The 12949-nt window shown below is 41.3% G+C and overlaps 2 protein-coding genes across 2 annotated transcripts; both read right to left on the minus strand.

Annotated features, from left to right (window-relative positions):
• Positions 1 to 497: 497 nt before the first annotated feature.
• On the minus strand, positions 498 to 2482 carry LOC116204269. Its single transcript, XM_031536348.1, has 4 exons — positions 1891 to 2482; positions 1483 to 1612; positions 1184 to 1370; positions 498 to 809 (listed from the first exon to the last, which is right to left on the minus strand). The coding sequence occupies exons 1-4, from the start codon at positions 2480 to 2482 to the stop codon at positions 498 to 500; spliced, it is 1221 nt and encodes a 406-aa protein (XP_031392208.1).
• A 3348-nt stretch (positions 2483 to 5830) lies between these two features.
• On the minus strand, positions 5831 to 9459 carry LOC116204270 (F-box protein At3g59000-like). Its single transcript, XM_031536349.1, has 4 exons — positions 9238 to 9459; positions 8307 to 8462; positions 6071 to 6304; positions 5831 to 6028 (listed from the first exon to the last, which is right to left on the minus strand). Exons 1-4 carry the CDS (start codon positions 9457 to 9459, stop codon positions 5831 to 5833), a joined length of 810 nt encoding a protein of 269 aa, XP_031392209.1.
• Positions 9460 to 12949: the final 3490 nt, after the last annotated feature.

Here is a 12949-nt window from a genome sequence, read left to right on the forward strand (position 1 = left end):
AAATCGGACGGATTCTTTTGTTTAGTTCAGCTCGTTCTTTTGGATTGACTCAATTAATAGACATATTAAGCTGCTCGTAGAGCCCCCAACTCCCAGACTCGTTATGTATGTAATGTCCCCTCATCGCTAAATTTAGATAGGGAAGGAATTTTCCCTCTCTTTCCCTCCAATTGTTGGCAATTAGCCCATTAAAATATAACCAAAGTAGCAATTTTAAACTTTGGCAATCAAACCAAGCTCAATTAGATTGTGTGATCTAGAACATTACTACCCCTAACGAATCAAACCGAGCTTCAATTATGTGATTTGGAACATTGCCGCCCGTAATGACTAACTTAGAATGGTAGTACACTCCATACAAAAACTTGATAGCATTAATTCGAACAAAAAGTCATAAAAGCACAAAACATCGTTATAAATTATCGAAATTCATAGTCCAAATCATAACTCAAACTCTCAAAATAAACAGTTAATAAGATAAGTCATAACATAGAATGTCAAATCTCATCCAAATCTTCATCGTTACCGACATCATCATCATACAAAGTATCAAACTCATCTTCTTCAGGAAGCTCCAAGTCATCAATCGTGGCATGTTGTTGGGTGCGCATATTCTCGGCATCTTCATCGCCAATTTGACTCCCTCCACTTTCTTCATCACCATCATCCCCACAACTAAGAGCACGCAAGTTAAAATTACGCCTTGAGGTTGCAGTATTCTCTGTCTCCTCTTCAGCAATCCATTCATTATCGGAAGAAATGTCCTCCACTTGAAGATCAACTTGCTTCCTGATCTTCTTATCTTTCAACTTCAAATTGTACATCACAAATACTAAATCATTCATCTTCTTTTAATGCAACCGATTTCTTCTCTTTGTGTGTACCTATGAAAAACCAAAAAACAATTAGTAAATATATTAAAATGAATTCTGATAAGGTCACACATGGTAAAAAAAAAAAGGAATCCATAGAATACTATATCAAAAGCACTCCAATTACGCCCACATCCCGAAGAGCTATAAATCAAACTCAATATCCTTATACTAAATCTTTGCAACTTTAGGGTATCGGCATCATATGACTCCTACCAATCTGCAGGTGTTTTCTTGAACCTCATAGACTTTGCAGATGAAAATCCAAAAAGCCCTCTCTCATGTTTGAATTCTTCTAGCTATAAATCAACCTTATCATTCTTTTCATCGTCTAGCATCCTATCCATAACCTTATATAATCCACGCATGACTTCCCTATCAGCTCTAAATTCAGAAGAAAAATGCAACTGAGGATTCAAATAATAAGCAGCAGTATGCAAAGGCCTATGAAGTTGAACCTTCCATTTCTCATCAATAACCTTCCAAATAGGATCATAGCTAAAAGCACGAAACAAGCCTTTGTTAGATACTTTCAAATAATTAAATTTCTAATATAATGATGAATAAGTAATTAAAGACTAAGCATATAGCAGTTTATAAATAATTGTACCTTTTCCGATCATTATTCAAGTTTGCTTTGATTTTATGCTTTGCTTTCTCCATCTCATTATAAATAAAACCCATCGCGGGCTTTTCATCCAAATCCACCATGCGGAGCACTTTAATGAGAGGATATGCACCTTTAAACATGTATTAACATTATTCCAAAATCTGTTATCCATAACAGTACGCTCCGTATACTTTCCACATTCTATCTTCGCAAATCGACTCTTTTTCCATTGCTTGGATGCAAACATAGTCCGTAGAGCATTTCTATTGTCGAAGAGGCATCCCAAAGTCGGATAAGCAGTGGCAAAGCGAGTCACAGCCGGTCTAATCAAATCTTTGCTCTTATTGAAATGCTTCAGCATTGTGATGAGGAGTATTCTCGAGTAAATGAAGGTCGTAATCTTCTTACCCTTCATTATCATCAGCTCATATACCTTAATCTTCTTCTCCAAATCCTCTAGCACAAGATCTATGCAATGAGCTGCACAAGGAGTCCAAAATAACTTCTTTCGTTTCTCCTTTAACATCTCACCTGTCGCTTTGTAATTGGCAGTATTATCCATGACAATTTGAACTACGTTCTCTTTCCCAACTTGCTCTACTATATCATCTATCATCTCAAATACTTTTACTGCAGTATTGAAGATGTCTGATGTGTCAGTGGAAGTAAAAAAAATTGTTCCCTTAGGGCTATTCACTAGGAAATTGCATATGAACCTCTTATTCTTATCAGTCCAACCATCTAATATTATAGAACACCCCAACTTTCTCCACATAGCTTTATGCTCCTCAAGCAATAATATAGTATTATCAATTTCTTTTCTCAAATATTTATCACTGATCTTATGATAAGACGGCGGTTTCAATCCAATACCATACTTTCCAATCAAATGACACATCTTCTCAAACTCAGTATTCTTCACACAATTAAATGGAATTGCACATGTATAGAAAAAACGGGCAACCTGCATGCAAACATCATCTCTTAAATCTTTCTTCATCATCTGATTAATTGTTGGTTATTTTTGCTTGCTTTGAATGTTCAAACTTCTATTCTTAAAGAAATTATAAATTTCAGTTGTTTCCTTTCCCTTTCTCTTTGTACCAACCCCTACATCTTCATCATCATTATCAACGTCTATAACATCATTATCCTCCAAACTACAACTACTAACTTGTTTTTTTCTTCTTTGAAAGATCCTCTAAATGCATACAAATACTGAGTATATTATTCTTAACATCATTAGGAACAGCATGACAAGGTGCACCGTTAATCTTGGTACATCCTGAGTGATGCTTCAATCTACGGGGACCTCTAGAAACTACCTTTTCACAATATTTACATTTAATTTTTAGCCTCTTTCCTGGAATCTCATAACCGTGTGCCCATGCCGAATCATCTCGAACTCTAGTTGCATTTTTTCTAAATTTGGCCACTGCCCCGGTATTACTAGCCGATGCACTCCCAGATCCACTTGCAGAAGCCATCTCTGTTCAACCTAAACTCAATAATCACTTACTCAACAAATCTAACATAAACTAAAAAAAAAAATCGTCTCAGCAGAATTGGAAATTACAGAACAATCATGACAAACTCATCAAAATCTAATGTTCAGATACTATCAGCAATCAACACAACAATTTGCATCAAACTAATTCAAAGCAACTCAGACATGATTCAGTAGATTCAATTTGCAATAAGCCAATCGTGGATTTAGCAACAATCTAAAATGCTCATAAAGCCAACATCCAATTCAATTAAGTACAAGACCATGGAAACAACGCTGAGCTAACATTCAATTTAGTTTACATCGAAGGAATCGAAGCAGAACGCGATTGGATGTTCAAGTCAAGCTACCTGGAGTCTGGACGCTCGGCGGGTCAAAGCTCAAGCAGAGGCAAAGCAAGCAACTGAGCTGTCCTTGGCAGTTGCTTGGGAGGTCGAAGCTCAAGCAGAAATAGTAAAAGTCGGAAGAAATGGCGAAAGTCGGAACTCGAAACTCAGAACTGTGGAAGTCGGATCTGCGGAGCTTCAAGCTCGTCGGAGTCAGAACAACCGAACAAGAGAACCCGACATTGGCAGAACAAGAAGAATTTGTTAAAGCTCGGACCGTTGGAGAGTCGGAGGTCCGGTGGATTAGGGCATAGAAATGTCGGGACTCTCGGGAGAAAGGAGGAGCGCCGGAGAAGAAAGGGAAAGGTGGGGAGAGAAAAAAAAAACTGTTGGGCTTAAGGCCGATGGGCTGGGCTTCGGCCTACTCTGGCCTGGCCTTCACCCGAGGGCCCGATTCAGGCCTGCCCTTCACCCGAGTCTGGGCCGAATCTAGAATCGCAGAATCAGCTCGATTTCGCCATTCCGCGATTCACGGCCCGATTCATATGCGATTCTAAAGTTTTCGATTCAGCCCATTGTATCGGAATCGCATGACCCCCCTTGAATCGTAGTATCGTACGATTCTACGATTTGAATCATGATTCTAAGAACCATGCTTCCACCCTCGGCGAGCATTTCGCTTTCGACGATCGGCGAACCTTCTGCCATGGCGAGCATTCCGCCCTTAGCGAGCCTTCTGCCCCCGGCGATCGACAAACCTCCCCCCCCCCCCCCCCCCCCCCCCGGGTGATTGGCGAACCTTCCACCCCCGTTGATTGGCGAGCATTCTTCCCCTGGCTATCATCGAGCATTCCGCCTCTAATGAGCATTCCACCCCAACGAGCATTCTAGTCCCGGCGATAGGCGAACCTACTACCCTTGGCGAGCATTATGCCCCGGGGTGAGCATTTTGCTACCGACGATTGGCTAGCGGTCCGTCTCTAGCGATCGGCGAACCTTTCGGCCTAGGCTAGCATTCCACCCCCCGCGAGCATTCTGTTCCTGGTGATCGGCGAACCTTCTGCCCCTGGCCAGTATTCCTCTCGCAAAGATTGGTGAGCCTTTCGGCCCCGGCGAGCCTTTTGCCCCTGGTGAGCATTCCGCCCCCAGCGATCAGTGAACCTTCCGCCCCCGGTGAACATTTTGCCCTCGGGGATCGGCAAGCATCTTGCCCTTGACGAGGCTTCCACCCTCAGTGAGCATTCCGCCCTTGGCAAGGCGCCCCTGGCGATCGACGAACCTTCCGCCCCCGGCGAGCATTCCGCCCCTAACAATCGGCAAGCATTATGCCTCCTACGATCATGGTGCAATCTGCCATTGCCGTGCATTCTACCCTCGGCGATCGGCGAAGGCGAGCATTCAACATCATCGAGCCTTCCACCCTCGGCAAGCATTATACCCCCGGCGATTGGTGATCATTCCGCCCCCGGTGAGCTCCTGACTCCATCCCATCGGCCCATGATGAGTCCAAGCCCGGTGAAGCGGTTTTAGGTGTGCCTCGCATCTCTCTTTATAAATACCCCTCCCCTAAGGAATTAAAAAAAAAACTAATTTTCTCCCATTGTTGCTCGTTCTCTCCCCCCTTTAGCTCTGACTTGAGTGTCGAATGGGGTTCCTCGGGACTAGCTCTCGAGCCCCCTGTTGACCCCTGTTTGTGGCTAAAAAATCCTAGGATAACAAGCATAGACTTAGAGATCGGATCGACCATACCCTAAGAGCATAGGAGGATTCTTGCTGGTGGGAAGAAGATCCCGACCTAGACTTTTTTTTCCATATTAGAATCCCTGCATCATATACTTTATACATTAAGCTACGTTCGTATTTCCTATTCTTAATGAGTAGTACTGCATCCTGCTAGAAAAGGGGACTTTGCGGTAAGATAGTTACCGTAACAATTTCTAGGATTCTAAGGTGAGGAGATCTTCTTAGTAGCGTCGCAAGTGGCTCAGAGTTTAAGAAGACACATATCATCTCAAGTTTCAACTCAATCAAATTTCCGAAAGTCGGCAAGTTCTCAAGCATTCACCTTCGCTAGCAACAAGCTGGCAGAAGCACATAATGGATAGACTTTCGTTTAGAAAGAATTTTTGACCAAGAAGACAAGTCCACATTCTTTATGTTATATGCTTAAAGATGGAACTTGTTGGAGTGATAGTATCTCGAAAGTTTTAAGTGATAGAGTTAGACTCTTGATGTTATGGAGACCTCCTAATAGGATAGATCCGTATGTGTGTGCCATAAACACGAGCCAATCATGGCCTTAACTAGAGATGATGAGCACACTATGCTATACCCATAGATGTGTTCACCACAATACCTACAGAGCTTTAAACTTGGTCCATCGATCACCACTTGGCAATGATAGGGAGGAGGATAGTCTCTGTGTTCCTTTGAATAATAACAATCATCTATGGAAAATGTCTGAAGTTTCGGAGCTAAAATAGTCACGTAATTGAGATGGATCCAACGACATCCATCAAAGAAGTAGGGTTTCCAATGCAGGACAAGAAAACAGCTTTTGGACTAACTCATGGTATATGAACCGAGCATCCTTCAGAGCCATTTCCTTAAGGCTTGAAAGATAAATTGAAGAAGGCATAACGAGTTCACTAGGCATCTCCAGTTGAAGCTTCACCAGTGTTTTGCACCTGAACAAGTAGTGGGGCAACGTATTAGGTTATTGGACAAACCGAAGTTGCAGGCGGAGTTCCCTCACTTGGCCCTTTGCCACAGTAGCAATCCATGAGTTGATGTGAGACCCATCATATCTTACTTTGCATGACAGAGAGAACTCTTCCACTGCAGACGAGTCACGAAGAAGCAATGCTCTTTCGACAAAGCTCATGAGGATTGACCTTTCAAGGAACTCCCTCTTGTCGAACCGAAGTTTAGGAATGGAAAACCACAGGTACTGCCACCTCTTGGAGAGCAAGCTCGTCCGGACGACATTCTTTTGTTGAGGAGTAAAATGGGATAAACCTCACATCGAAAAAGAAAAGGAAAATTCATGGGTTAATATATGGCTTGGGTACCATCACTTATTAACTTGAGCTTTTAAGTGGATATGGGCCCGAGTCCGTATAAGTTCAATGGAAATTCAATATGATATCAGAGAAGGTTACGCTTTCGTCTGCTTACGTGGGCTCACACTACGCCGACCCAATATCGAGAGCAGCTAAAAGAGCGCCTCGTGTTAGTCCCCCTCGTCCGAGCACAGAAGATGAGTCCGGCTCGAGGTCAGTTATTGAGGGCGGGTGTTCAAGGGTATGTGACAACGTGTAGGCAAAAATAGACCACGCGTTGCACGTGAGAGCGGGTGTTAAAGATATTAATCTCATATAGAAAAGATGAATCAAAATCCGAGTTACGCGTATGCGTACCTATATGCGTGTGCGTACCCACACCACGTTAGGCCCAATATGTTCGAGTGCAGCCAAGAGTGCGCATTGTGTTAGTGTCCCCCCTCGCCTAAGCACGGAAGATGAGCCCGGCTCAAGGTCAATTGTTGAGGGCGGGTGTTTAAGGGCATGTGACAACGTGTAGGCAGAAATAGACCACACATTTCACGTGAGAGCGAGTGTTGAGAAGTAAAATGTGATAAATCTCACATCGGAAAATAAAAGGAAAATCCATGAGTTAATATATGGCTTGGGTACCACCACTTATTAGCTTGAGCTTTTAAGTGGATATGAGCCTAATCCCGTATAAGCCCAAATGAAAATTTAATCCTTTATTGGAATCAAAGATAAGATAGGATGGAGAACTGAATCGGGTAAACTACCAAGGCCGTTGGCATCTCGGTCCTCACTGTACTTTCCACGCTTAGATTGTCGGCCTCCACTACTCCCATCCATTGGCGAAGACATCTTGTCTTGCAAGTCAACAGAACTCATAGTAAATATGGACTCTATCCGTACCAATATTTCTGAGTACCGTTTGGAACCGACTCTTTTCTCTATTTGCAAAAGCTAGTAGTTTATACAATGTAATTAACAGTAGCGGAATAAGAAAGAAAATAAAAGAGAGGCCAGATTTGCAAGCAAACCCTTCATAATTTATTACTTAGCAATTAGAAACTAAGTAGTTGAATTGATTATAGAGTGGAGTGGAGCCGAAATGAATAGATTGGGGATGAAAGTTGTTAGGCAGATCCCGATGATCGGTGAACCTTCCGCCCTCAGGTAGCATTCGGCTCCCGGCGAACCTTCCCCTCATGGCGAGCATTGCGGCCCCGCCGATTGGCGAACCTTCCACCCCCAACAAGCATTCCGCCTCTGGTGGTCGGTGAGCATTCTGCCCTTGGTGATCGGCGAGCATTTCGCCCCCGAGCATTCTGCCCCCGGCAATTAGCGAGCATTCGGCCACTTGCGATCATTCCTCCCCTGTGTGAGCATTCCGCCCTTGGCGAGCCCTCTACAACATGGGGGGCTAGACGAGCCTTACACCCTCGGCATGATCGAAAAGAATCGAGCGGGCCTCGACCCAACTCCATCCCATCGGCCCATGATGGGCCCAAGCCCGGTTAAGTTGTTTCAATTTTGCCTTGTATCTCTCTCTATAAATACCCGTTTCTCTGGGGAATTAAAAAAAAAAAGGAACTATTTTTCTCCCATTGTTGCTCTCTATCTCTGCCTCTCTCTCTCCCCCCTTTAACTTGAGCTTTTGAGGGGTTTCTCAAGACCAGCTCCCGAACCCCCCCACTAACCCTTGTTCTGTGGTTCAAGAATCCTAGGATAACAAGCATGGACTTGGAAATCGGATCGACCAGACCCTAAGAGCCGAGGATGACTCTTCTTGGTGGGAGGAAGATCTCGACCTGGACTTTTTCTCCACATTGGAATCTCTACATCATATACTTTATACATCAAGCTACATTTCGGTTTGTATTTGCTATTCTTAACAAGTAGTGTTGCATCTTGCTAGAAAAGGGGACTTTGCAGTCAAATAGTTACCGCATCGATTTCTAGGATTCTAAGGTGAGGAGATCTTCTGAGCAGCGTCGCAAGTGGCTCAGAGTTTAAGAAGACACGTTTCATCTCAAGTTTCAACTCCGTCAAATTTCCGAAAGTTGGCAAGTTCTCAAGCATATCACCTTCGCTAGCAACAAGCTGACAGAAGCACAAAATAGATAGACTTCCGTTTAGAAAGAAGACCAAGAAGACCACTCCACATTCTTTATGTTGTCTGCTTAAAGATGGAACTTATTAAAGTACCTCGAAAATTTTAGGTGATAGAGTTAGACTCTTCACATTATGGAGGCCTCTTAATAGGATAGATTCGTACATGCCAAATCAGTAGTTGTGCCATAAACACATGCCAATCATGGCCTCAACAAGCCACGATCAGCAAACTATGCTATACCCATAGATATGGTCACCGGAATAGCTAAAGAACTTAAAAATCAGTATATCAATCACCACTTGGCAATGATAGGGAGGAGGATAGTCTCTGTATTCCTTTGAATCATAACAATAATCTATGGATGTGATGGATCCAATGACATCCATCAATAAATAGGTTTCCAATGCAGGACAAGAAAACAGCTTCAGGACTGACTCATGGTTTATGAACCAGACATCCCTTAGAGTCATTTCCTTAAGGCTTGAAAGATAAACTGAAGAAGGCATAACGAGTTCACTAGGCATCTCCAGTTAAAACTTCACCAGTGTTTGGCACCTGAACAAGTAGTGGGGCAATGTATTAGGTTGTTGGACAAACCTAAGTTGCAGGCGGAGTTCCCTCACTTGGCACTTTGCCACAGCAGCAATCCACGAGTTGATGTGAGACCCATCAGATCTTACTTCGCATGACAGAGAGAACTTTTCCACTGAAGATGAGTCACGAAGAAGCAATGCTCTTTCGACAAAGCTCATGAGGATTGACCTTTTGGGGAACTCCCTCTCGTCGAACCCCAAGTTTAGGAATGGAGAACCACAAGTACTGCCACCTCTTGGAGAGCAAGCTCGTCCGGATGGCATCCTTTATTGGAATCAAAGATAAGATATGATGGAGAACTGAATAGGGTAAACTACCAAGGCCGTTGGCATCTCGGTCCTCACTGTACTTTCCACGCTTAGATTGTTTGCCTCCACTACTCCCATCCATTGGCGAAGACATCTTGTCTTGCAAGTCAACATAACTCATAGTAAATACGGACTCTATCCGTACCAATATTTCTGAGTACCCTTTGGAACCGACTCTTTTCTCTATTTGCAAAAGCTAGTAGTTTATACAATGTAATTAACAGTGCAGAATAAGAAAGAAAATAAAGGAGAGGCCAGATTTGCAAGCAAACCCTTCATCATTTTTTACTTAGCAATTAGAAACTGAGTAGATTAATTGATTACAGAGTGGAGTGGAGCCGAAATGAATAGATTGGGGATGAAAGTTGTTCGGCAGATTATGATTATGTGAGATTTATTCGGATATGATTGACATGCCATATCTTAGAGTATCTTAGGATATATGCAGAATAACTATTCCGGGATTTCTGATGGGGGCTATTTCCACAAGTAATTCTACTAATTTGACAACAATTAATGACGACTTAACTATAATGTCCTCATTTCCATTTCAAGCAAGCCCATAAAATAATCCTCTAATTCCATGATTTTCTTTTCCAACCTAGTTATTTTATTTCATCAATTTCTATTTTTCCTTTTGCAATGCAATTGCTTATACGTATACTAATAATTAATTATTCTTCTTTAGATTTTGGACAAATAATTTATTTCTCCTTGATATATGTTACAATTCAAACATTTCCAGATTTTTTTTCCTCAGGCAAGTGGTGATTTATTTAACAGTCATGTATTCTGTGATCTCTAATTTATATGAGCAGATCACTAATCACTGACTTTTATCTACTCCTATATCAATAACACTAAAAATTAGTTATATTATTCATCTTTAATTTGATAATAATATGATATAAATTCTCTCAAGAATGATTTAGTTCTTAATCATACGTTTCTTCTTTTCCCTCAGTATCTTGAACAGATTAAAGACGGCTAGAGATGACATCCTCTTTTCAAATGACCAGGCAATCTCGAGAAGACTTTTCTTATTACAATAATAAAGTTTGAACCTTGATATGCTGCATATATGTGTGTGTGTGTGTGTATAATTTTCTATTTTGAGCGAGACTCAGAGGTAGTGGTTTAAAGCATTATTTTTTTTCTCAATAATATACCTTACCCCCTTAAAGCTAATACTTTCTAAATGAGGAGATCTCTCGAATATCATCGGAAGTGCCCTGCAGTTTAAGCTAATACCTCCGTACACTGTTAACCACACAGCAGACATCAAATCCAAAATTCCTAAGACGCATACAACAAAATGAAAAAAAAAAAAAACTAATAGGAAGAACTGAATATTTAAGCCTATACCAACAAGTTTATCTTAAGAAAGCCATCAGATAATCCAAGATTTATCACATTTGAGAGACCATTCAAGAGATATATATGCATGCCCCACAACAAGATCTAAGCCTGCATCATCTATGTGGTGCACGTAAATCAAAGCAATCTCCGCATATGAGCCAAGAAAAAATGTATTCATTCGGAAGGCAAATACCGTGACCAAAGCACTTCAGATTAACACCTTTGATTTGTACTCGGCAAACATTTGAAACAGCTATCATACGCCAAGGAAGATCTATGGTAGTCATTTCTTCGAGCTTAGGGGTAGAAATGCTGGCTGATTTTAGATTTTCCCCGGAGCAATTCTAAACGGACGACACCCTAAGCAATGCGCAAGAAAAGAGGTCAGAGGTCGACTTATCATCCATGAATGTCACGTATTCTAGAGACAAGATCACGAGGCTCGAAAGACAGATTGAACGGGGGAGCTTGAGGGTAGAGGACATATTTAACCGAATCTCCAGGAGGGTTTGACAGCTAAATACAGAGGAAGACAAATCATACGACTGTAGGGTGTCAAACATGGACAAAGAGAGCTCTTGAAAATTGCACCTTACTGCACCAGCATTTAGACTGTTGATTCGAGACGTATCGTCCAAGACCACAGATGAGAAAGTGAATCTTTTCAAAGAGGACACGCTACGGCAAGCTAGTGCGTATCCACAAAGTCCACGAACTCCGCCCATTCTGGAAATTCGAGCTCATCAAATCGGAGATTTTTTTACAAGACAATTGTCGCAATTGCATGCATCTCTTGTCGGAAGAAGAGATCAAATGTAGAGAAGAACAGCATCCGGTAAATGGGATAACCGATCGGTGTTCTTAACATCTTGTATTTCATCCAAATCCACACGTTTAGCTTGAACCACCATGTGGTTTGCATCCATCCCGACTGTATATTCTCCTGCCAGATCATGATTTCAGTTAAAATTGCACACACAGTAGCAAACCTTGACAGTAAGCAGCCTTCAGTACATATACACATACATTATGCAATCATTTAACAACACATTTATAGATGAGATGGTCAGTCAGGCATTTCATTTCATCAGGCAGCTCCTCAAGGACACAGCTCATATATCGAAGTTATAACTCTATCAAGCACTTTGTATAAAATTTTAGCTCATATATATTGACGTCCTCTGTTTGCGGAGAAAAAATTACAGAGGAAAAAAAAGAAAAAAGAAAAAAGAAAAAAGAAAAAAGGAAGGCCTTTTGGGATTCTTTTAGAACTAATGGATGTTACCCTGTAAGCTTGGGATTTTCGATCGCCTGCTAGGAATGGCAGAGGAGAAGGAGAGACGAGAAATGTTGAGTCCTTCTATTCAGTGAATGATTTTCACTCATGTAAGTTGGATTAAATAATAATCATGCCTGGTTTATATTTGGAGAATCCTTCAGTTTTCTTGAAAAATTTTCTCTAAATTAGAAATCATACCTTTTTTTTTTTAGTTACAAAGGAGACCCACAGTGAAAGGGAAATTCTTAAATAACTAACAAATGGGGGTACGGATAGTCCCACTAAATATCAAACCTACTACCTCTAGGTCAACAGGTGAAAACTTACACCACTGCACTACAACTTCTTTTGATAGAAAAAACAAATATTTATTTGTATAGAAATGAAAGTTTTTCTAAGAAGATTCCTTCTTCATTATACACAAATTCGTAAAGGAATTATAAAAGTTTTTCAGCGCCTACCTAGTATTCAGGGGTCGTATTGTAAATTTTTTTTTTTTGAAATTTCGAAGGTCCAGCGCATGCTAGCTAACCATTCGAATAAGGATGGCCAGCTGGCGTGCTAGGCATGGGTACTATCCGCGCCATCAGCTCTCGGGCGGGTGGTATCCGCACATCCGTGCTGCCTGCCCTGCTTAATTTTCCCAAATGACAGAACTAAATTCTACTAGTTTGATTCCGGTTAGATCTAATTGTGCCTCAACCGCTAATGTTGCGTTTGGTTTCATAGTAGGATTTTAAAATCAGATTTTGATTTTGAAAAAGAGTAATATAAATGAGACCCACCCTTTGACTTTGTATGAGTTATATTGTTTTGTTGTGAAAAAAAGTAATATAAATGAAACTCACTCTTTGATTTTGTATGAGTTATTTTGTTTTGTAGCGGATAGAGTTAAATTAGAATTATGATTCTTAAAGAAACTTCATTTTTACCC

Source organism: Punica granatum, chromosome 4 (genome assembly GCF_007655135.1).
Source record: "Punica granatum isolate Tunisia-2019 chromosome 4, ASM765513v2, whole genome shotgun sequence".
NCBI lineage: Eukaryota > Viridiplantae > Streptophyta > Magnoliopsida > Myrtales > Lythraceae > Punica > Punica granatum.

Excerpts from the sequence above, each read along its gene's own strand:
- LOC116204269 (XM_031536348.1), bottom strand. The coding sequence starts at position 2,482 with ATGAAGAAAGATTTAAGAGATGATGTTTGCATGCAGGTTGCCCGTTTT. Across the intron at positions 1,613-1,890 it reads TGAGCTGATGATAATGAAGG|GTGCATATCCTCTCATTAAA; the intron begins GTAAGAAGATTA and ends ACATGTTTAAAG. Across the intron at positions 810-1,183 it reads ACGATGAAAAGAATGATAAG|TTGAAAGATAAGAAGATCAG; the intron begins GTTGATTTATAG and ends TACAATTTGAAG.
- LOC116204270 (XM_031536349.1), bottom strand. The coding sequence starts at position 9,459 with ATGGATGGGAGTAGTGGAGGCAAACAATCTAAGCGTGGAAAGTACAGT. Across the intron at positions 8,463-9,237 it reads GAGAGGGAGTTCCCCAAAAG|CTTGTTGCTAGCGAAGGTGA; the intron begins GTCAATCCTCAT and ends TGCTTCTGTCAG. Across the intron at positions 6,305-8,306 it reads GAATCCTAGAAATCGATGCG|AATGTCGTCCGGACGAGCTT; the intron begins GTAACTATTTGA and ends CCTCAACAAAAG.